The 21,090-nt window shown below is 40.6% G+C and overlaps 4 protein-coding genes across 5 annotated transcripts; 2 read left to right on the plus strand and 2 right to left on the minus strand.

Annotated features, from left to right (window-relative positions):
- Positions 1 to 491: 491 nt before the first annotated feature.
- Positions 492 to 10,888, plus strand: parp1 (poly (ADP-ribose) polymerase 1). 2 transcript variants are annotated; one of them, XM_026341888.1, is made up of 23 exons: positions 492 to 742; positions 1,615 to 1,777; positions 2,243 to 2,358; positions 2,504 to 2,718; positions 4,880 to 4,970; positions 5,074 to 5,190; positions 5,389 to 5,565; positions 5,767 to 5,929; positions 6,032 to 6,172; positions 6,284 to 6,523; positions 6,627 to 6,692; positions 6,785 to 6,917; positions 7,083 to 7,278; positions 7,387 to 7,515; positions 7,723 to 7,806; positions 7,949 to 8,071; positions 8,194 to 8,322; positions 8,475 to 8,573; positions 8,690 to 8,842; positions 8,939 to 9,066; positions 9,180 to 9,241; positions 9,410 to 9,524; positions 10,074 to 10,888. In XM_026341888.1, the coding sequence occupies exons 1-23, from the start codon at positions 620 to 622 to the stop codon at positions 10,153 to 10,155; spliced, it is 3,045 nt and encodes a 1,014-aa protein (XP_026197673.1). In that variant the 5' UTR covers positions 492 to 619; the 3' UTR covers positions 10,156 to 10,888. The 2 variants fall into 2 exon arrangements, with proteins under 2 accessions (XP_026197673.1, XP_026197674.1); XM_026341889.1 differs by having other exon boundaries at positions 2,246 to 2,358.
- Positions 2,857 to 4,869, minus strand: LOC113149160 (adenosine receptor A2b-like). Its single transcript, XM_033325886.1, has one exon. It carries the CDS (start codon positions 3,952 to 3,954, stop codon positions 2,857 to 2,859), a length of 1,098 nt encoding a protein of 365 aa, XP_033181777.1. The 5' UTR covers positions 3,955 to 4,869.
- A 718-nt stretch (positions 10,889 to 11,606) lies between the features above and the next one.
- Positions 11,607 to 18,989, plus strand: lin9 (lin-9 DREAM MuvB core complex component). The gene is made up of 15 exons (XM_026342214.1): positions 11,607 to 11,655; positions 12,501 to 12,533; positions 13,079 to 13,170; positions 13,725 to 13,838; positions 14,344 to 14,474; positions 14,757 to 14,882; positions 15,045 to 15,202; positions 15,459 to 15,592; positions 16,113 to 16,241; positions 16,787 to 16,888; positions 16,995 to 17,075; positions 17,168 to 17,293; positions 17,471 to 17,653; positions 17,765 to 17,862; positions 17,976 to 18,989. The coding sequence occupies exons 1-15, from the start codon at positions 11,625 to 11,627 to the stop codon at positions 18,079 to 18,081; spliced, it is 1,644 nt and encodes a 547-aa protein (XP_026197999.1). The 5' UTR covers positions 11,607 to 11,624; the 3' UTR covers positions 18,082 to 18,989.
- Positions 18,990 to 19,184: 195 nt separating this feature from the next.
- On the minus strand, positions 19,185 to 20,608 carry mixl1 (Mix paired-like homeobox). Its single transcript, XM_026341980.1, has 4 exons — positions 20,512 to 20,608; positions 20,180 to 20,400; positions 19,929 to 20,055; positions 19,185 to 19,759 (listed from the first exon to the last, which is right to left on the minus strand). Exons 1-4 carry the CDS (start codon positions 20,606 to 20,608, stop codon positions 19,185 to 19,187), a joined length of 1,020 nt encoding a protein of 339 aa, XP_026197765.1.
- Between the last annotated feature and the right edge of the window lie 482 nt (positions 20,609 to 21,090).

Raw genomic sequence — 21,090 nt, forward strand, 5'->3', positions numbered from 1 at the left:
CTCACTAAAGAAACACAATGTTCACTTTATGGAAGAATATTATAACATATAGCACTTTAAATATAAGTGTGCAATCCCCATAATAAATGACACTGTAACATCACTGTGGTATTTCAGTTTTCCAATTTTTCACATCTTACATCTTGATATAGTTTTTATTTTTGCTGGTATTTAGTCATGCATTGCGTTTTAACCTTAATCTGCTGTCATCTATTTTACTATTCTATCATCTTAGTATTTTTAGTTTGTTTGTTTTTGTTATTATTATATCATTTTTGCTTTAAGTGTGTTTGTTCTGTCTTACACTTTGGAAGAACGACATTTCAGTCCACTGTGTGTCTGTGCACAGTGCGGAATGACAACAAAGCTTTTGTACATTTAATCATAATTAATAAATTTAGAGACTTTTCTTTAAGGCTGATGCCTTGTGGCGACATCTCGGTGTCACGACACAGAGACGGAGTGAGAGCTCTTCGCACGGCCGGCCTCTGTGCGCTGCCGTGCAGGCACGCGGGATCGGGCTCCGTGTCTGTGCTCTGATTGTTGTGTCTCCTCGTCCTCCACAGAAAGTTGGTGTCGCTGCTATTTCTTTGTGTTTCGGCTTTAATATTAGAGGACTATGGAAGATTCCGAGAAGGACAAGCTGTACCGGGCTGAGTACGCCAAAAGCGGCCGCGCTTCGTGCAAGAAATGCAAAGAAAACATAGCTAAAGACTCGCTGAGGATGGCCATCATGGTGCAGGTAACGTAGCGACGTCTGGAGTCAGACTCCTGCTCGGTTAGCTAGCTAGCTAGCTAATTAGCTTCCCATTGCTGTGTTATTAGGCACTTTACTCTGCTTCAAGCCCCATTACCGTCCTATCAAGAGGCGAGCGTGTAGTTTAAAGTGTGATTTCAGTTTGGCAGCTCAGGCCCTGTTTAGCATTTAAATGGCTGACATTGTGTGCTGAGCCTTTCTCTGTGAGATTCTCCTGCTCCTCACAAAGTGAGGTTTACTGAGACATGAGGGATGCAGCCCGAGGTTTTGTCTCTAGATAACACGTGTTCAGACTGCACCCAAGTGAGCATTATTATCTCAAAATCACACACACAAAAAAAAATCACAGCAGCCTCACATCCAGAAGCTAAAGTCTGCAGCTCCCCTACAGAGAACTAATTAACTAATAGGCTAATAGGCTACTAGAAACCTTGTGTGACTGCACAAAGTCAGTCTGTGGAGCAGCTCCAGGTTTTCCAGCACGTCAGACTGCTCAACAACAGACAATCAATTCGCTTTATTCAACACAGCACATTTTAATAAACAGTTTGTGTGTAGTTTTCTGCATCCTGGTCTTCATAAATGTGACACAGACATTTCTGATCTTATATGTCTCAGATAATCATATTCATTAATATATATATATTAATTTATTTTCAATGTGTACATACCGAATCAGATTTCTGATCGGATATTTGGCTTGATTTGTTTAAACTGACAATCATATAGGGAGTTATTTCCTTTTGTTGGTAGCACAATGTCTGTGCAACTTTGCAAGTTTGGATTGCGTTTAAAAATATGATGTTACTATACTGTATTAAACCTTTCCTCCTTTCCTGTTTGTTTTTTTCCTGTAGTCTCCCATGTTTGATGGGAAGGTCCCCCACTGGCACCACTTCTCTTGCTTCTGGCAGCGAGCAGCAGTTCAGTCCACTGCTGACATCGCTGGTTATTCTGACCTTCGCTGGAAGGACCAGGAAAACGTCAAGAAGGCGATTGAAAGCGGTGGAGCTACAGGAGGTCGGTACTCCACAGAAGGCATTTTTAAACACATCTCAAGTTATTGATTAAATTACATAATGCACCACACAGCTCTCCTAAATGCCATGTGGTGCCTATGTGGAGATGGTGAAGGAAACTAATTAGCTTAATATCATCTCAGGCTACAGGATTAAGGAGCTGACTTCGTATTTTATATGCCCCCTGATGTCAGCACTATGTGCTGAATGACAGATTAAACATTTCCTATTATAGGATGAAGAGATATCACCATACATTAGCGCAGCAAGCAGTGAATACATTCTCCTGTCTCTGTAAAAGTCACTGAGATGTGAAAAAGAAAGGGTTGTTATTTTGCAGCAGTTATTCATTTGATTTATCAGTAAAAATTAAACACAGGTTCAGACAAAATATATATTAAACGGAGGTTTAAAATGTGTTTGCTTACTGTTGACCTTATTTTTACAACAACTTTCCTCCATATAGCAGAAGGAGACCAGAAGAGTGCAGCTAAAGGGGAGAAGACCCTGAATGACTTTGCGGTGGAATATGCCAAGTCAAACCGCAGCACGTGCAAAGGCTGTGAGCAGAAAATAGAAAAGGTAAAAAAGCGACTTCTTAAATATAATTTGAACGTAACAATAATTAAAACAATACAATCAAATGTAGTCATCGTGATGTAAATATTACATGTTGATTGTTATTGGTTGTATCATGTGGAATTGCTTCTGTTTCTCTGGTCTTCAGGATCAGATTCGTGTGTCCAGGAAAACTGTTGACCCCGAGAAGCCCCAGCTGGGTCTGATTGACCGCTGGTACCACACAGCATGTTTCGTGAGCCGCAGAGAAGAGCTGGTCTTTAAACCAGAATACAGCGCCGCCCAGCTGAAAGGTTTTAACGCACTACGGGCAGAAGACAAGGAGGAACTAAAGAAGAGGCTTCCTGCTGTCAAATCTGAAGGGTGAGACAAAGAAGATAGGGTTCTTTGTGCAGATTGGGTAAATTTAGGAAAACAAAGAATGTTAGTATTTTTATATATATATATATATATATATATATATATAAGTATTGACAAGGTTCAGTGATTTAGACGCAAGCATTATCCTGCACCCTCTCTGTCATCTCTACCAGCCCAGTTTGACGCCTCTCTGCCTCCCACTGTTCTCCAGCACATGAAAATTGCCTTAAATGTGTCCCTGAAAGTCGTCATTGTGTATGCATAAAGAAAAGGGTTGACAGCAGAGTTTGCATGTGACAGGATGATGGCTGTGAGCAGCAGCTCTAGTGGCACAGAACAGCGTGGACAGAGCAGCAGGAAGCAGTTGATTATGTGCAGCGGTATCCAGCAGATTGTGAAGAGGAAAAGAACCAGAAAAAGTGAAGTAGCCGTCTTCATCTCTCGGCGCATGCTGGCTGCAGCCCTTGCTTGTCTCTCCCCTCTGCAGCTTTGCTCACATGCGATGCGTCTCGCCTGTCGCTTGACCATGACAAAGATTTGGGCATAGATGAGAAACATGATCACTAGCGGTGTCAGGACACAAGCAAAGAAGTTGAAATACACCATGTATGTCATGTCCACCACAAACACGAAGAAACAGTAACCTGACTCAGGTGGCGTCTTGTGCCAACCCATCAAAGGCACGAGCCCAATGAGAAAGGCCAGCAGCCATGTGGCAAAGATCACCAGCACCGCGTTGCGAGAGGTCATCAGGACGTGGTAGCGAAAGGGCATGAAGATGGCCACGTAGCGCTCCACAGCCACAGCCAGCAGGCTGAAGATGGAGCTCTGGGTGAACATTATCAACACGCTCAGCATGAGCAGACATAGGTACAGATTATGCCGGGGTAAACCAACATCAGTCAGGATGGCGCAGGGAATGGCGATCGCGCCCACACAGATGTCAGCAACTGCAAGCGATACCAGGAAGTAGTTGGTAACGGTGCGTAGCTTGCGGTTGAGGCCCACAGCGGCACAGACTAGTAAATTGCCAACAGCGGAGAGAAAGGCGATGAAGAGTTCAGCCACCATGTAAGCCAGATTAGGGGATATCACCAAGTCAGCGGGAGGGGAGGACGAGGTGGTAGAGGAAGGAGTTGAGAAGTTCTGGAAATGTTGGGATACAGGGAAAGACAGATAAGATGAGCTTCTAGTTTGTTGGAAAGTGTAGAGGTTAAACAGTGCACTTGTGTTTTCCATTATTGTCCTAAAAAGAGAAATAAGATGAAAGTTAGAAATCAAGTTCAGTCTAGTGATGGAAAAACATGCAAGTAATTAAATTACTCACCAATCTACATCGGCACAGTCCTGTGTAATATAAGCGTAGCTTAAGAAACTGACATTTCCATTATGGTTCTTCTAATTTAGTACGCCTGCACTCACATTAAAGACCACACGTAGCCTCTGTTTGAAGAAGACTGGAGGACACTATTTTATAGAACTCTCTTCCTTCCTTTTGATGTCACTTGTTGTCTGATAAGGGATGTTTTTCAAGTGTTTTTCACACTCCAGAGGCTCAGACGGACTGCTAGTTTGTTGGTCATTAAGTGAAATGTGTGTGTTGGTGTGTTCCTGGTCTCATGGGGAGCTAATACATTTGTCTTGTTAGGTCAGGGTGGATGATATCAGTACTGACACCTGGGGACTGTGGGGACATGTACTAGCTTGTGTGTATGTGCATGTTCATTAACTGATGGGACTCTAATGAATTTATTTAATGAATGAAGGTGTCAGATTCAGGCTTGTTTGTTCCGGCTTGTTATCTATCATCCAGTGTCCCTTTGGCTTCATTTGGGAAGTTAATTTGGATGTTTTGTCACCTTCTTTTTTTTCCACACTGAACAGGAATAAACAAGAAAAGTTTGAAAGAAAACTAATTTGAACTTTCACACAAAGGAAGGCAAGTGTGCCACTGCAGTAGCACAAGATATACTTTGTACCTTCTAGTCAATTTTAGTATTTTAGCGCACATTTTAGACCCCGGGATTGAATTTTTGTGCGATGTCTGCACATTTATATTTTAAGTCTGATATTTTTCCCCTCAAAGAGCACCAGTGGCTGTGAGAGAGACCAGAACTGCTCCTGTTTAGAATCAATTTGTTCAATTTTGTGTTTGCTCTTGTAGAAAACGTAAATCAGATGAGATGGATGGAGTATCAAAGAAACAGAAGAAGGAAGAAGAAGATAAGAATAAAAAGCTGGAAGAGCAGTTGAAGGTAGCATTTTTATATACAATTTGTCGCTTGGATCATTATGTTTGTTGTATGTTCTTGATTTGTCACTCTGTATTTTGTTTTTCGTTCATCTCATTTAAATCAGAATCAAAGCCAGCTGGTTTGGGGAATCAAAGATAAGCTGAGGAAGTACTGCTCAATCAATGACATGAAGGAACTGCTGATTGCAAATGGCCAAGAGGTTCCCTCTGGAGAGTCCAATGTAAGAGAGGCTTGTCGCATTTCATTTTCTTTGATCCTCGAACAAAATCAGCTTCCATTATTCAGTCGTTGTTTTTTTTGCGCTATGTTTAACACAGTCTTAAAATGACAATCGTAACCTGTCACTATTACAACTGGATTACTGGTAATAGTGTCACAGTTATTGTTTTTTTTAAGACAGTTGTTAATTGATTCCCAGGTGGTGGACTGCCTGGCCGACGGCATGGCCTTTGGTGCTCTTGAAGCCTGTAAGGAGTGTCAGGGCCAGTTGGTGTTCAAGGGTGATGCTTATTACTGTACAGGAGACATTTCAGCCTGGACAAAGTGTGTGTTTAAAACTGCAACACCCATACGGAAAGACTGGGTCATCCCCAAGGTAGGTCACCTAATTTCAGGACTCTGGTTCTTTTTATAGACCCCTTTACCTTCTCGGATCACGAGCTGTCGCAAGTTGGCACTGTTCACTATGTCCTCTTTCTTTAACTGGTAAAAACAGACGGGCTAAAAAAAAAAAAAAGCCATGAACTAAAATCACATTTCTCAGTCTCTAATGGAGTCACCTGGTTTATCATTTCAGGAATTTGGTGAGGTGCCTTTTCTAAAAAAATTCAAGTTTAAGCGACAGGACAGGATCTATCCTAAGGAGGCTCCTACCCAAACTGTGACAAAAGTCAAAGCTGAACCTCTGCCGAGTGCTTCCAGTGCCCCAGCTGAAAGACTGCCAGAGGGGGCACCTTCAGGTGAGAGAAGAAAGTTGGAGGAGCAGTAATATCCTGGAAATCTTCCAATATTGTGATTATTATTTCAATTGATTACAATGTTATGTGTTTTTTGTCTCGTAGACAAACCTCTGACAGGCATGAAACTGTTGGCTGTGGGCAAGCTGAGCAAGAACAAGGACGATTTGAAGGCAGCTGTAGAAGAGTTGGGTGGAAAGATGACAGGCACGGCTAATAAGGCTTCTCTCTGTCTTAGCACCAAGAGTGAGTACTGATTTAATAAAGGGAGAAACAATATATGGGGCACTAAGTTCCCTACCATGTGTTTCTCAACTTCTCATTCCTTCCCTCATCCATGTCCTCTTGTTTTGACAGAGGAGGTTGAGAAGATGACTAAGAAAATGGAGGAAGTGAGGGATGCTGGTGTGCGCGTGGTTTCTGAGGATTTCCTCATGGACATCAAATCGTCACAGAAAGCTCTACAGGAACTGGTCTCGCTACATGCCATCTCACCCTGGGGTGCAGAGGTCAAAGTTGAGGCCCAGGCTCCGCCCGTGGCCTCCAAATCTGGAAGCCTGGCTGCAAAGAGTACAGGGAGGGTAAAGGAGGAGGAAGGTAAAGGAATATTTAGTGCAGTGGTTAGTAGCTATAAAAATGATGTTAATGCATACACTAAAAGATGATGTGTCATGTATAAATAACTGCTTTATGATTACAGGTGGTAGCAAAGCCAAGAAGATGAAACTCACAGTTAAAGGTGGAGCAGCTGTGGATCCAGACTCAGGTACTTAAAGGTTTCCTTTGTTGAATAAATCCTCTCTTTTTTCCTTTTACTTTTTTCCCTCCTGATGTTAATTGATGAGTTTGGTTTGTTAGGTCTGGAGAACAGTGCCCATGTCCTGGAGCAGAATGGAAAGATGTACAGCGCCACACTGGGACTTGTGGACATTGTCAGAGGAACTAACTCTTACTATAAACTGCAGCTGCTGGAGGATGATGTACATAAAAGGTCATTTAACGTATTGTTGTTGTAGTTTAGGTACTGTTTAATGATTATTCGGGTCACAGCTTGAACATAGTTGGAGCACAATAGTAGTGTGTTTTCCTCCCATTATCTCTATCTAAAAGCTAACTTTATTCTCTGTTACACTGCTCATCTGTCATATATGTACAGGTACTGGGTGTTTAGGTCATGGGGCAGAGTGGGTACCACAATTGGAGGGAACAAACTGGACAAGTTTCATGACAAGAACTCTGCCCTGGACAACTTCCTAGGCGTGTACAAAGAGAAGACGGGCAATGACTGGGGCTCTTCCAACTTCACCAAATACCCCAATAAGTTCTACCCTCTGGAGATTGACTATGGCCAGGTACGCACAAACACAGTCACACACTAGGAAGCCTGCATTCTTTTTTTCTGAATCTCACTAGGTTTTGTTTTTCTGTGTGTGGTGTTCACACACATCCTTGCTGAGCAGGATGAGGAAGCAGTAAAGAGGCTCACAGCCACCGCTGGCACCAAGTCTAAGCTGACAAAACCTGTTCAGGAGCTGATCAAGATGATCTTTGATGTGGAGAGCATGAAGAAGGCCATGGTGGAGTTTGAGGTAAGACACAGACAACACAGTTAATTTGACTCATAACTTGTTTGCTTGTATTGCCAAAGCCCACATTGCCAGTTAACCTGATTGTAATAAAAATAAAAACAACAAAAAAAAATTATTCACATTTTAATAAATGAAAAGTAGTGATAACATGCATTGCTCATTTTGTGTCCCATATTATATATCCTCTTTGTTGTTTCCTGTCTTCAGATTGATCTTCAGAAGATGCCCCTTGGAAAGCTGAGTAAGAGGCAGATCCAGAGTGCCTATGCTCTCCTCACTGAAGTACAGCAGGTCAGCTTCACCTTTGAGTCTCCTGTTACCTTTTGTACAAGAAAATTTTGACTTGTGAATTTCTGACATTCAATTATGTCTAGAGAATGTTCTTTGGGATGTTTCTATGACATTGATCAGTTTATTCCTTTTTTCACCGTAGGCTGTATCGGAGTGTGTGCCCGAGGCTCAGATACTGGATCTCTCCAATCGCTTCTACACCTTGATACCGCACGACTTTGGCATGAAGAAACCTCCACTACTCAACTCTCTGGACTACATTCAAGTAAGAGCAAATGTTGCTTCATAAAGTAGAATTTTCTGTTGTTTCTTGTTTTTATCTCAACAAAGCCAAATGCAGAATTAAAACATGTAGACGGATAAATATGTGTATACATCACCGTCCAGGCCAAAGTTCAAATGTTGGACAACCTGTTGGATATTGAAGTGGCGTACAGCCTGCTGAGAGGAGGTGCCCAGGACAATGAGAAGGATCCCATCGACATCAACTATGAGAAGCTGAAAACCAAGATCGAGGTGAGTTGTGAAAACAGTTTCATTTTTTAACTATCATGAACAGTTTGCATTTTTTTCCTGCATTAGTTTTTTATAAGAATAATGTTCAGGTTGGTCTCTATAAAAAGACATTATGTATGGAAAGACTGGAGTATGTGATGTTTATTTTACAGGTCATTGACAAGAACACAAAAGAGGCTGAGATCATTAATCAATATGTTAAGAACACTCACGCTGCTACACACAACACTTACACACTGGAAGTACAAGAGGTAAGTCATTACAGGAAAAACAATAAGACAAATCTGATTTCATATTTTATGGTAAATGCACATTTCTTATAGGTCACAGATGATATCAGTGTCTGTTGCTTGTTTCCTTGCCCTAGATGTTTAAAATTGTTAGAGAGGGAGAGTACCAACGGTACCGTCCCTTCGAAGAGCTACACAATCGCCAGCTGCTGTGGCACGGTTCCCGCGCAACCAACTATGCTGGTATCTTGTCTCAGGGTCTTCGCATAGCCCCTCCAGAGGCCCCAGTGGTGCGTGTTTTTGGTCTTTAAATGCCTCCCCATTCATAAATACCTGTGTGTTGTAATGATTCAAGTTGACTCATGTATTACACTGATATTCTCTAGACTGGATACATGTTCGGCAAAGGTGTGTACTTTGCTGACATGGTGTCAAAGAGTGCCAACTACTGTCACACCTCGCAGTCAGACCCCGTAGGTCTCATACTGCTGGCTGAGGTTGCCCTCGGCAACATGTAAGTGACACTTTCCAGATAATGTCTAACTGTCAACATTTTCTTGGGCTGCCTGTGTTGAAGATGTAATGTATTTGGCTTTGTTTTTATTTTATTTTATTTTTTCAATGAAGGCATGAATTGAAGAAGGCATCACACATAACAAAATTACCTAAGGGCAAGCACAGTGTTAAAGGTAAGTGACTTGGATGTGATTGTTAATGAATGAAAAATGAATTAGAATTTGGTCCTTATTTTTCAGTGCTGCTGTATCAGAAACGGCAGGCATGTTCCTTGTTAATTATAAACAGAGGTTTGGTTTGTGTTCGTCCTGATTTTCACACTGGCTTCTTTTTCTTTACAGGTGTGGGTAGAACTGCTCCTGATCCGGGTGCTACTGTCACTTTAGATGGTGTCCAAGTGCCGCTTGGCAAAGGAGTCCACACTAACATTGATGACACAAGTCTACTGTACAACGAGTATCCTTTAGTAGTGATTTCATTGGTTATTATTTTGATAATTACTTTACCAAATAACCCTGCGTTTTTCCTGCTTTTTCATAATAATTCTTTAGACATTGAAGTCAACTGTGAATGTGTAGGTTTTATTGCTCTGCTCTGAATTTAGCTCTTTCGCCAAGTTCTCATAGCTGGCAGTCTCAATTTAGGCCTGTTACTATTCTGTGTTAAAATTAGACAGAGTTGGATGTCTAGAGACGTCTGTGCTGACATTCAGCATAGCTCATCTTCTCATGCGAGAAGGATTTTTTTCAACGTCCTGATCATATTGTAATTCACCAAAATTATTTTAGTTCAGTTACTGTGGCGTGAACAAACTCGCAAATCACTGACCTAGACTTATGTTGGACAGGACAAAAATAAAAGCAGGAGTTCAAACCTCTTTGTTTGGTGATGGTGTACTGTCTTGTCCTCAGGTTTCTTCACAGAATCTGTGAAATCTATTTTTATTTTTGTTGTGTTGGTCAAATTATGTGTAGTGTTTGTTTTCCTTAACCGCTGCTCCTCCAGGTACATTGTGTATGATGTAGCACAGATAAACTTGAAGTATCTCTTGAAGGTCAAGTTTAACTACCAGACATCCCTGTGGTGAGAGGGTCAGAGTCGTGTCTGAGCTGAACCCTCTTCGTTGAAAATAAAGACCACTGTTGCCTCCAAATGCCTGGGATTTATTCTCTGCAACAAAAGATGTTTGGCAAAGGAGTGATGGTATCACCATGCTTTACAATGGTCATTCAAAGTTTCTAGCCACTTTACTGCTTTTTCATCAGGGTTACTTGCTGGCAGCCTTTCTTAGTAATGCTTTAGGTACTTAAATACCTAGGTCTGACTCATAAGACTGCAAATCACAGCTCAATACCGTAGTTAAAGCATGGTGCATGCTAAATGTGATTTAGAAGTTAACAGAAAATATTAGTAATTTTCTGTGTCATGTGGCAGTCTTGAATTTGAGAAGCATCTTATTCTACATTTAATAAACATGATGAATAGGCATAGTGCTGAAAGTTTGGAAACAATTTTGAGTTGTATACAAAAATTTACAAACCAGTGTTTGTTTTGCCAGATTTTCCAAGTAAAATTGCCAATAAGATGAACGTTTTATAGACTGAAGGGTTCTAAGATCCTGTACGTTTGACATGTATATATTTCTTTTGTGGTCTTCCTTGCAGAAAATGAAAGAAATGAACACTGTTACTCATGTTTATTACATATTCTGTAAAAGATACAGTCGTCATGTTGTGTGGTACACTTTTTCTTAGTGTTTTTGTTTGTTTTTGTTTTTTTTCATTCACCTAAAACTAAATAAAACATTGAGACTTCTGGAAAAAAAAAAATGAATGCTTGCTTGTGAGTTGTTTTCTTACTCCGATCCTTTTTGATAAATGTGTTATCTGTAAAATAAATTTTAAATTACCTTGATTTATTTTCTCTGATGGTTCATTACTGAAGAGCAGTTTTAGGATAACTACAACCTGGATAATGGATCATCTCAAGTGGGACCTGTGTTTTCATCTGTTAATTTTTGGGCAGGGTAAAGGTCGTGGTCCGTTAATGATTATTACTCCATGAGGCAGTGGAACCCTGAAGAACTGGGATCTTCTACATTAATGATTAGAAACTCTCCTCAATCTCTCTCTCTCTATTGAAACAGAAGTGGGTAGTAGCATTATGTGTTCATAAATATGAATAACTGAAAGGGCCTAGGTTTATTATGTAAGCAACTGTTCCCAATTGGAGGAAACTATTAAAACTAGAACAAAACACTATGACTGAAAATTAAATCTGTGTAACATAAGTGTGGTGTCAAACAATGGAGGGAGGCTGCAACCAGTTTTCACATGAAACGGGTTTCCTGTAATTTCTCATAACATTTGTACGCAAAGGTTAGATTAATAGAAGGTAGAGACAGCTGCATGTGTCCGCAGTGAGAGCACAAAGTGCTTCTCCAGCCATCGGTGTGGTAAATTATGTTTTTTTATTTCTCAAATCGCCCTCCAGACAGCGTCCCGACCCAGAATGCATTTTGACAAGGTCTTTGAAAAGCGGCGCGGCTAATTCAAGATGGCGGAGATGGACCAGCTGTTAGACGAGAGTGAGTAACAACACAAATTGAAGGAGTTCTGCACCGTGAACACGCAGCGGTCCTGTGGGGATAAAAATACATGTTTAGTTATAAACTATTGTTTTTTTCCATGTAATAAATGTTGTACGCTTTGGCCAGGGTTTATAAAGTCATTTTTAGACGCAAAGAGATACCGGTCGGCTCAGGTCAGCTAGCGCTTGTTAGCACAAGAGGCTAACTATAGCTAGCGTTAATGCTGGAGTTGAGCAAGTTACTTTAGCCTAACTAGGTAAACAAATAACGTTAGCATAGCTACGAGCTAACGAGTCTGCTAACCTTAGATCGTAAGTAGTAATAATAGGAGGACTACCACAGCATCTTTAATGACAAATCATACATGCTAGCTACTTGCTATTTGTCATGCTGGGCATAGTTTTTAATCTTCCGTGACACCTTTCTTCTATTTAACGGTAGTTAGCGCAGGTTAACGTTACATGGTAACGCGTTGTGAATCAATTTGACAAGCTGCCGAAGCTGAGACTAGCCAAATTATCTGTCTGTTAACAGCTGAAATTGCCATTTTAGTCGATGTGCACGCAGTTAACGTGACTGAATATCATCTCCGGATTGTAACACAGTGTAACGTTAGCTTGCTTGGCTCATTTTTTTAACATCTAATGTCCAGATGATGTTATACCCGAGCTTGACAGCTCAAATTGGGGGTAAAGGCCTAACGGACTGCGCTAGCTATAACTTCCCCCACCAAGCAGATGTGACTGTTTAAAGGGCAGTCGTGTGTACGAGCATTTCATACTTATGTTTTGTAAAGCTGCTAGTGTCATACTGTAGATTGATCACTTTGTCTTCTTTGTCAGGCTCTTCAGCAGAGGCCCTTGTAAGTCTTAAAGGTATGTATGTGTGATTTTTGCACATTTATTGTTGGCACAATGTGTAAATGCATAGGAGGCTACTGAAAACTGGAGTGTGATTCTTTTTATAACAACAAACAAGTCATTGACAATGATTTTGTTTATTTTCCATATGAGAATTGAAATGATGTTCTATAGGTTTGCTGTTTAAATATGGTCAGGAATGTTAAGTCCTTCACTGGATTATACTGCATTAACCTCACTCTAATTCCTGAGATGTAGTGACAGCAAAAACTATCTCAACAATATGCAGTTCCTGGATATCTAGTGGAAATCCTAACAATATAGTTGTTTCTGTGGAAATTATTATCTTATAAATATTTCCGTTGCAGTTTTTCATTGTCAGCAATGATTTACTATTTAAGACCTGTAACAAAATAATCTGTTTCAATCTCACTTATCCATTTACAAAAATAAATTAAATCGCATTTTGAATAATATTGAGTGGGATTTTTGACAGGAAAATGGGCCTCACTGGAGTCTTTTATGAGGTGTCATTAGATTTTTATTTTTTATCTTTGCAGAAGGTAGTTTGTCCAACACTCTGAATGAAAAGAACAACTTCCCAAGAGCCCACAACACCCGGGGACGACATTCCTCCCTCACAATGGAAACGGTAAGAGACATGGTGTTAATTTTTTGTTTGTAAACTGGTAGAGGCAAAGCAGTAGAGGAACATACTGAGCTTAAACATAAAATAAGGTAGAAAATATGGTGCAATAAAGTACAACACAAACATTATGTTAACAGTTGAATCCCATTGTTTTTTGTTCAGTAAGTAAAGTGTTCATACATGTTCATACACGTTATGTATGAAAGTGTTGATGTTGATTATACGATCTAGTGCTTTTTTGGACTAGAGTTTCCTCACTCATCATCATGTAGTGTAGCAAATATTGCAGTATTGTCAGCCCAGTACAGCATGGACATGTACTTAATGTAGATATTTTCAGGCTAGTATGCTGTGTCCACTGTATCAGTCTAAAGTTGACAGCTACTATCACTAATTTAAACAATACAAAATAAAAAACACATTGACTCATTCAGTTACACAAGAATTAGGCTCACGAATACTGTGCCTTTTATTAACAAAACCTGTTATTCTTACAGCATTATTACATTACATTATAGTTACTATTTATCTACCCCTATCCACATTTGTCTTTCTAGCCCACGCGGAGCTCAAAGAGGAGCCGTTTGTTTCGGGAGGAAGATGAGCAGCCACAGCAGCGTCTTCCCTCCAGATCTCCTCGGAGGAGCCAAAGGGTCACGACCACACCACAGGTAAATCCTGTCTGTGCTTCATATTAAAAATGATTTAATAATGTGGACATTGCTTTTTGGGGTCATGTAGAAATTATGAGCTTGTTTAAGTTTTGAGCCTATGTTTTCCGTTAATACTGGAGGAACCCTGAAAAAAAGTGTCTCAGACTTTGCAAGTCTGCTTAAATCAAGTTTCTGTAGCTTGTACTGGCATAGCGGAAAGGAGGCAGTGACTGGTTCCAGGTCTGAAACAGACCATTAAAGCTCATTGTTTATTCAGACATTTATCATGTAACAAGCCAGTAACTCCACTGTTTTGTCAGAGGTAATTTCTGTTTTCTTCTTCTGCACAAAGTTAATATGGCATTGGAGCTGCCAAAAACCAAAACAGATATGAGGTTCTCATAGAAAATTAGATAAAGCATTACCCACTCTGTGTTCTTACGTTAAGTCTTCCAGTGATTATAACAATTTTATTGAGACTGTATTTTGGAATAACTGTTGTTTTAATATTTTTCTTTTATAGAAATTTTCTAATGTGGTGACACCAGATAAGAAAGCATCCCAGAAAATAGGGCTGAGGTTAAGAAACCTCCTAAAGCTACCCAAAGCTCACAAATGGTGCATCTATGAATGGTTCTACTCCAATATTGACAGGTAAAGTTTCTTTTTCACCTTCAGAAGACAATGATAATCTTAAATAAGTAAATACAATGTAAAAGAAGTTAGACTGCTTGTCACTACATCATGCAGTTTATCCTCTGTATATAAAGAATAAAACAACCTAGCCACTCAGTTTTAAATTATATTCATAACAGTGTTAGAACAGTAAATTGCTATACCTACATATCTAGAAGCTTAATTAATGTTATGAAATACAGTTGGCATTTTGATCAGTCTTTCACTATAAAAAGAGATGGGTTTTTTTTTCTCTTTCAGGCCACTTTTTGAGGGTGACAATGAATTCTGCCTGTGTCTCAAAGAGTCTTTCCCCAACTTGAAAACAAGAAAGCTTACAAGAGTTGAGTGGGGAACAATCAGGCGACTGATGGGGAAGCCTAGACGGTACTTAGTTCATCCCTCTCACACTATTTTCATTTATTGTTAGTTTTGGAAAAAAGTGATATATTTTTAACAACACACTTTCCACAAAGCCATAATGTGTAAGAACAGAAGGGGGGGGAAAGGAAAAATGTTGCTACAACACTGCTCTGCTGTTTTGTCCAGGTGTTCATCAGCTTTTTTTGCTGAAGAGAGAACAGCGCTGAGACAGAAGAGGCAGAAAATGCGCTTACTGCAGCAAAGAAAACTGTCTGACGTGTCAAACTGCAAAGACCTTCCTGACGAAATACCTCTGCCTCTCATCATAGGAACTAAAGTCACTGGTAAGACAGTTTTGATTAAATTAAACGTTAAGTTTGCTTATGTTTAATTGAAGGCTAAATTTATTCCTGTAATGATCACACCAATGATAGCCACCCAAATAGTTTGACTAATGTTAAGAGAGGAAGACCTGAACCCTAACTACTGACAGCATGCATGTTGCTTAGCTGATATGGAATTTCAAATCTAAGGATGCCTTACATGGATCTGTACAATATTAGCAGTGAGAGTTCTGTTATTTTTGTCTTTGTTTGGCAGCTCGACTTCGAGGTGTCCACGATGGGTTGTTCACAGGACAGATTGATGCAGTGGACACAAGTGCTGCCACTTACCGTGTCACCTTTGACCGCAGTGGCCTTGGAACACACACTGTGCCTGACTATGAAGTCCTGGTAAGATTTGATTGTTATCTAACAATTTGTTAACAGTTGTCTATATTTGCACAGATAATACCACTTATTGTCTAAATTATAATAAAGGTGCACAGTGCCAACAGTATGGTGTGAATGTGAAATATCTTCATGAATATTCCCTTGAACAGTTTCAAAAGCATCTGCGCATTAATTTAAAATGTATATGTTGCTTTTATACTGTGAATAGATCCACGGAAACACAATCTATAATGTTAATACTCAGTCACAAAAGCCTATTGCCTTTTAATGTGTATAAATAAATACATATATACACAATGTATGTGTCAGTATCTCAAGTGACGTTGAGGTTGTCTATTAAAATGAATGACCATGCTCTTCAAATTGTGAAATACATGGCCTACATATAACAGGCTTATAACTGTAATTCAGTGTAATTAAAAATTGTAAAATTGGAAATAGTCAAAATAATATATAATGTTGTACAGTAGATGTACTAATATGATTTTAGTGATGCATCGTATGATTTTGCTTATTGCAGAGCAATGAACCCAATGAGACCATGCCCATCTCAGCCTTTGCGCAGAAGCACCGGGCGACACGCTACATGCAGAACCTAATGACTCCGCCTAGAGGGCCCTACCCATCTGCCACCACTCCAGTCCTTATGGTAATGTGAACCTACAACTAATGACAGATTTAAGTGTGTTGGTCTGTCACACTTTACCCCATACAAGCATGACCAGGCCCAACTGTTGTCAATAGTTCTTGGTGTTGGTTTAAATCTGCTTTAGTTGTGAGTAGGTTTATTTACTGTAACAGCTGCTTTAGCAGGCAGCCAGTTATTCTGAGAGCGTTGTGTTTAAGATATCTACTCCAAGGAGGTTGTGGATCTATCCATACAAAAGTATATTTAGGAATGTTACTCAGTGAGATTTACTGTATTAGGACAGATCAGGCAGTGAGTCATCACCGAAGAAGAGATTGAAGGACTTTTATGCAAATACTACATCCACCTTATCTCCTGGTGTTAACAGCTGAATCATAATGAGCTTTATTTGTTTTTTGATTTTGATTATGACTATGTTCAGTTGATTAAATGTCAGGATAATAATATTGTGCATGTGCATCATACTGGAACTACAGAGCAAAATCTTCCCCTAGATTGCTTACAAAGATGAATGACCCCATTGTCCTTTTTCTCCCCCTTAACAGGACAATGACCCTCTTATCAATCAGTCACCATGGAAGAACAAACTGCTCGGTGCTGAGGGAGATACTCTGGGAGGATTTCCTGTCAAGTTCCTGGTCCAAGTGGTAAATATTTACTCCCAAATAGAATACCAAAAGGTGACATCCTCAAACCTGTTAACACTTATAACAAATTGTGTCCTGTGGTTTTTGTTTTTCTTTTCATGACTAGACAAGGCTGTCGAAGATCCTCATGATAAAGAAAGAGCACATCAAGCACCTTAAAGAAATGAATACAGAGGCAGAGAAACTGGTATAGTCACCATAATAAAAAAGTTGCTTTAAAACGAGATGCATGATTTACATTAAGCTTTACATAAACTACACCTGTTATTTTGTTTTCAGAAATCATATTCGATGCCAATAGACTTGGACTTTCAGAAACGATATGCTACCACAGTGCTAGAGCTGGAGCAGCTCAATAAAGATCTGAACAAGGTCCTTCATGAAGTTCAGCAGTTCTGCTGTGATGTAAGTCAATGGATACACTTAATGACTAAGCAAAGTAGACCAAAGAATGCTCACCTGTGATATTTAAGGTTATACAGTATAATGTAAAATATCCCCTACTAGTTAGTCTCAACCAGTCTGAAGAAATTAACTAGCACAGCCCTGTTTAAGATGATAATCCATGATGTGTTAATCCAGCTTGCGCCAGATCAGGGCATGGTTCCAGCAGACCATCCCACAGAGCTGAGGCGGCGCTGTGAAGAAGAAGCCCAGCAGATGGTGCAGTTGAGTAACTCCCTGAAGGACGGACAGCAGAGTGTGACGAACCCCAGCCTCACACACCTCATCTCCCGCCTCACTGCTCTGCTCCTACAGATCAAGGTAGAGAAGATACAGCATGAACACCAGGCTGCTGTTTGCTTTCAGTCCTCGAAAATAGTCTAATATTTTGATTGTGTTATTTATTTTTGTATCTGTTCTGCCTTGTTTCAGTGTCTGGCTGATGGAGGAGATCTGAATTCATTTGAGTTCAAATCTTTAACAGATTCCCTTAATGACATTAAGGCAACGATTGATCCCTCCAACCTCAGGTAAGTGCTGTACTTACTAATTTCACAGATGGGATTGTCCCAAAACAAATCTGGCAATATCCAATTCAGTTTTAATATTAATCATCACTTTATTGTCTCTTCTGTCCTTGTAGTTGCTTCCAGAACAATGTTGAGATCCACGTGGCACACATCCAGAGCGGCCTTAGTCAGCTGGGCAATCTGCATGCATTCGCTGCCAACAACACCAATACAGTCTGAGTACCTGTACACCCTCAGCACACACAGGCGCGTGCACACCCCCCCCCCAATACAGAGACGTGGTTCGTTAATATTGCCTTCTGAGACGGTGCTTTCACCTACAACTGTCAACTGACTTTGAACAAAAGCCTGCGTGGATGTTGTGGACCACCTCTATACAATCTGAATTTGGATGTCACAGTGAAACACGTTTGTCCATGTTCATGCAACTTTGTGCTGAAGGGAAGGAGGATGTCAGAAGTATTTTACCTAACCCATTTTATGATATGAAAATGTTTGTGCACCCAATTGAACACAAACCTGAAAGTCTTTTGCTGTTGTCACAAATCCACATCTCCAAATTAGCTAAATGGTTATTTATTGGTTTCATGTGCCAAACATTGATTCTTACAGTTTTTATAATCCATATTTATTTATTTTTGAGTAGGTGTGTATGGTTACGAAACAATATTTTGGTAACTCTGAAGTTTCCCCATGTATATCTTGTGTTCTGTTGCTCCACTGATGGTAAGCGCAGGGGAGGCTAAAGAATGTTTTATAAAATTGTTTATTGTAGATAATTGTACAATATCTCTGATTATTAGGAGTAATGTCAACATTTCTGCTGTGTATTCAGAAATGGCTTTTGTAATTTTGGGTGTACTGAAAAGAGATTTTGGTATTTTTATAAAGGAGAACTCTGGGGTTTTGATGCCTTTTACCCCCTGTTAGCATTTCCCCGTTTGGCATGGCCGTTGCTGCAACCCCCCACACTAAACCTGTATCACTGATGTACACTTATAAATTCAGCCGTTTTTTCCTGGAGATTCTCCTTTTTCAGTTTTGTATAGTTGTATATGGGAATGCCTCAGGCTAATTGTATATAAATGTTTCTGTCCTTTTATATTAAACATAATATTGCAAAGTTGTATTTGGTCTTGTAGCTTAAGTCTTTATTAACACATTTAAAACAATTAAGGGTTGTTTTTTTTATGATTTTTTTTTTTACAATGAACAATGTTTTATTACGACTTAACAATAAATAGATTTTCCTTTTACACAAACAGTTGTATAGCACTACATGTTATACACATAGTTTCCTTAATATCAGCTCTTATAAAACATCACATATAACCACTGAAGCCAGCCATGGCCTCATTTTCCCACTCAGAGTCTGAGTCAGTAAAGTCCTGGGCCTCGGTAGCGTGGATTGGGGAGAAATGATTGAACCTCGCCATTGTTGCCCTCACCTGTGGATACTGGATTTGGCACCCAGTGTCCTTTGGTGACGACCTGTTGAAGGTGTTCTGGGTCAGGATGGGAGGGATCACAACTTTCATCTCCGGTCCGATGGTTTTGTTGGGTGGGAAGTTGTCGTATTCCACCAGAACCTTTGAACCCTGGTTCCCAGTCATGTTGGCTTCAATCTTAAGCTGAGGCTCATTCTCTTTGGGATAAAGATGGACGTTACAGCATGGGACGTTAACGCTCAGCTTGTGTCGCTGCATGTCCTCAGGCACCACTCGGATACCCTCCTCATAAATGCAGGAGACAGGCGTGTGTTCATAGCTGCTGGGCTTGTTGGGGAGACTGGGACGGTGCGGGTCCTCTGTGCTTTGGTGCAGTGTGGGTCTGAAACTGTCCTCTAAACCAAAACCACCTATCCTGTGTGCCTCTGCACTGTGGTTGTTGTCATAGACTGAAAGATGGAAGACAGTGAAACAGTTAATTCCAAAACATAAGAAACAGTCTAGACCCCTCTTTAAACTTAAGTCAACTAGACTAATTCTAAGCATGTATAAAATGGATTTAGAATATTCTGATGTCAAGTTGCCAGGTAACAAAGTCTAAGCATGACTAATAATCACCTTTGTCTGTGCCCATCCTGCTGATGAGTTGGTTGAAGGGGGCAGCTGCTGGTGGATTGGCGACTTTCATGGAGACTGATGAGCCAACCTGGCGACGAGACTTGGCCCTTCTATTCTGAAACCACACCTGGAATTTGAAAGAAAGAAAGAAAGAAAAAGCATGAGCAAAAATGAAACCACAGAAAAACATCTGATATTGATGAGTAAAGATCATTTCCTTCTCATGTTCATACTCGGTCTTCGGTCATTACCTGAATCCTGGACTCCGGCAGCCCGGTGAGAGCCTCCAGTCTCTCACGAAGGTAGATGTCTGGATATTTAGTGTCTGAGTAAACTTTCTCCAGCACCTCGATTTGCTGCTGGGTGAAGTTGGTCCTCTTTCTCCTGTGGGTCAGGATCGCCACGCATTTATCCTCCCTCGGTGCAGAGTGTGCAGAGTTGAAGTAGTTTGTAACATCTGAGGCTCCATAATCTGGCAAAGAAAACCCAATATGTTAGTGAAGCAGATCGGTAGGAGTCACAGATGAATCATCAATCCTGTAGACGGGGTCACAGGAGGTTAAAGTTCCCTTCAGACACAAACCTGAGGTCGCCACGCTGCTCATCTGCAGAGCTCCTTCGTGAAACAGCTGGAACTGATTCAGGTCCCCGACGCGCATATTCCCATGAACTGCAGACATGATGTTCTTGCGTCTTACCTCCGGCGACTGACTTGAGTTTGAGACCTGTGCGCTGGCTTTTGCGGTTAAATCCCCCCCGTGATCAAAGGTGATGCTGTCCCGGACGTGTGAATGGGGCAGCCATCAGAGCCGGCTGGCACTGCAGCGGCCGTGCAGCGGCTGCAGACGTCTGCAGGCCGGCGGAGGTGTGAAAGCATCACACCTGGGACGGTGGAGCAGCCGCAGGTCTCTTTTAAAGAGTTTTTAATGGAATCTGCATGTTCAATACACATCGCTAGAGAAAACATTTATCCGCTTTGGAATGGATGAAGCAGTAATGTACCTATAACCTTCAAAGGGGGTCAGTCGGAAACTGCAACTTCCTCAGGGGTTAGACACTCACAGGGGCTGATAACAGCAATGAAAACGTTTTTTAATAAAATATCTAATCATCTGCAGTCACATGTAACATCATTGTGCATTAACTGGACAACAACTGGGTT

Source organism: Anabas testudineus, chromosome 24, assembly GCF_900324465.2.
Source record: "Anabas testudineus chromosome 24, fAnaTes1.2, whole genome shotgun sequence".
Lineage (NCBI taxonomy): Eukaryota > Metazoa > Chordata > Actinopteri > Anabantiformes > Anabantidae > Anabas > Anabas testudineus.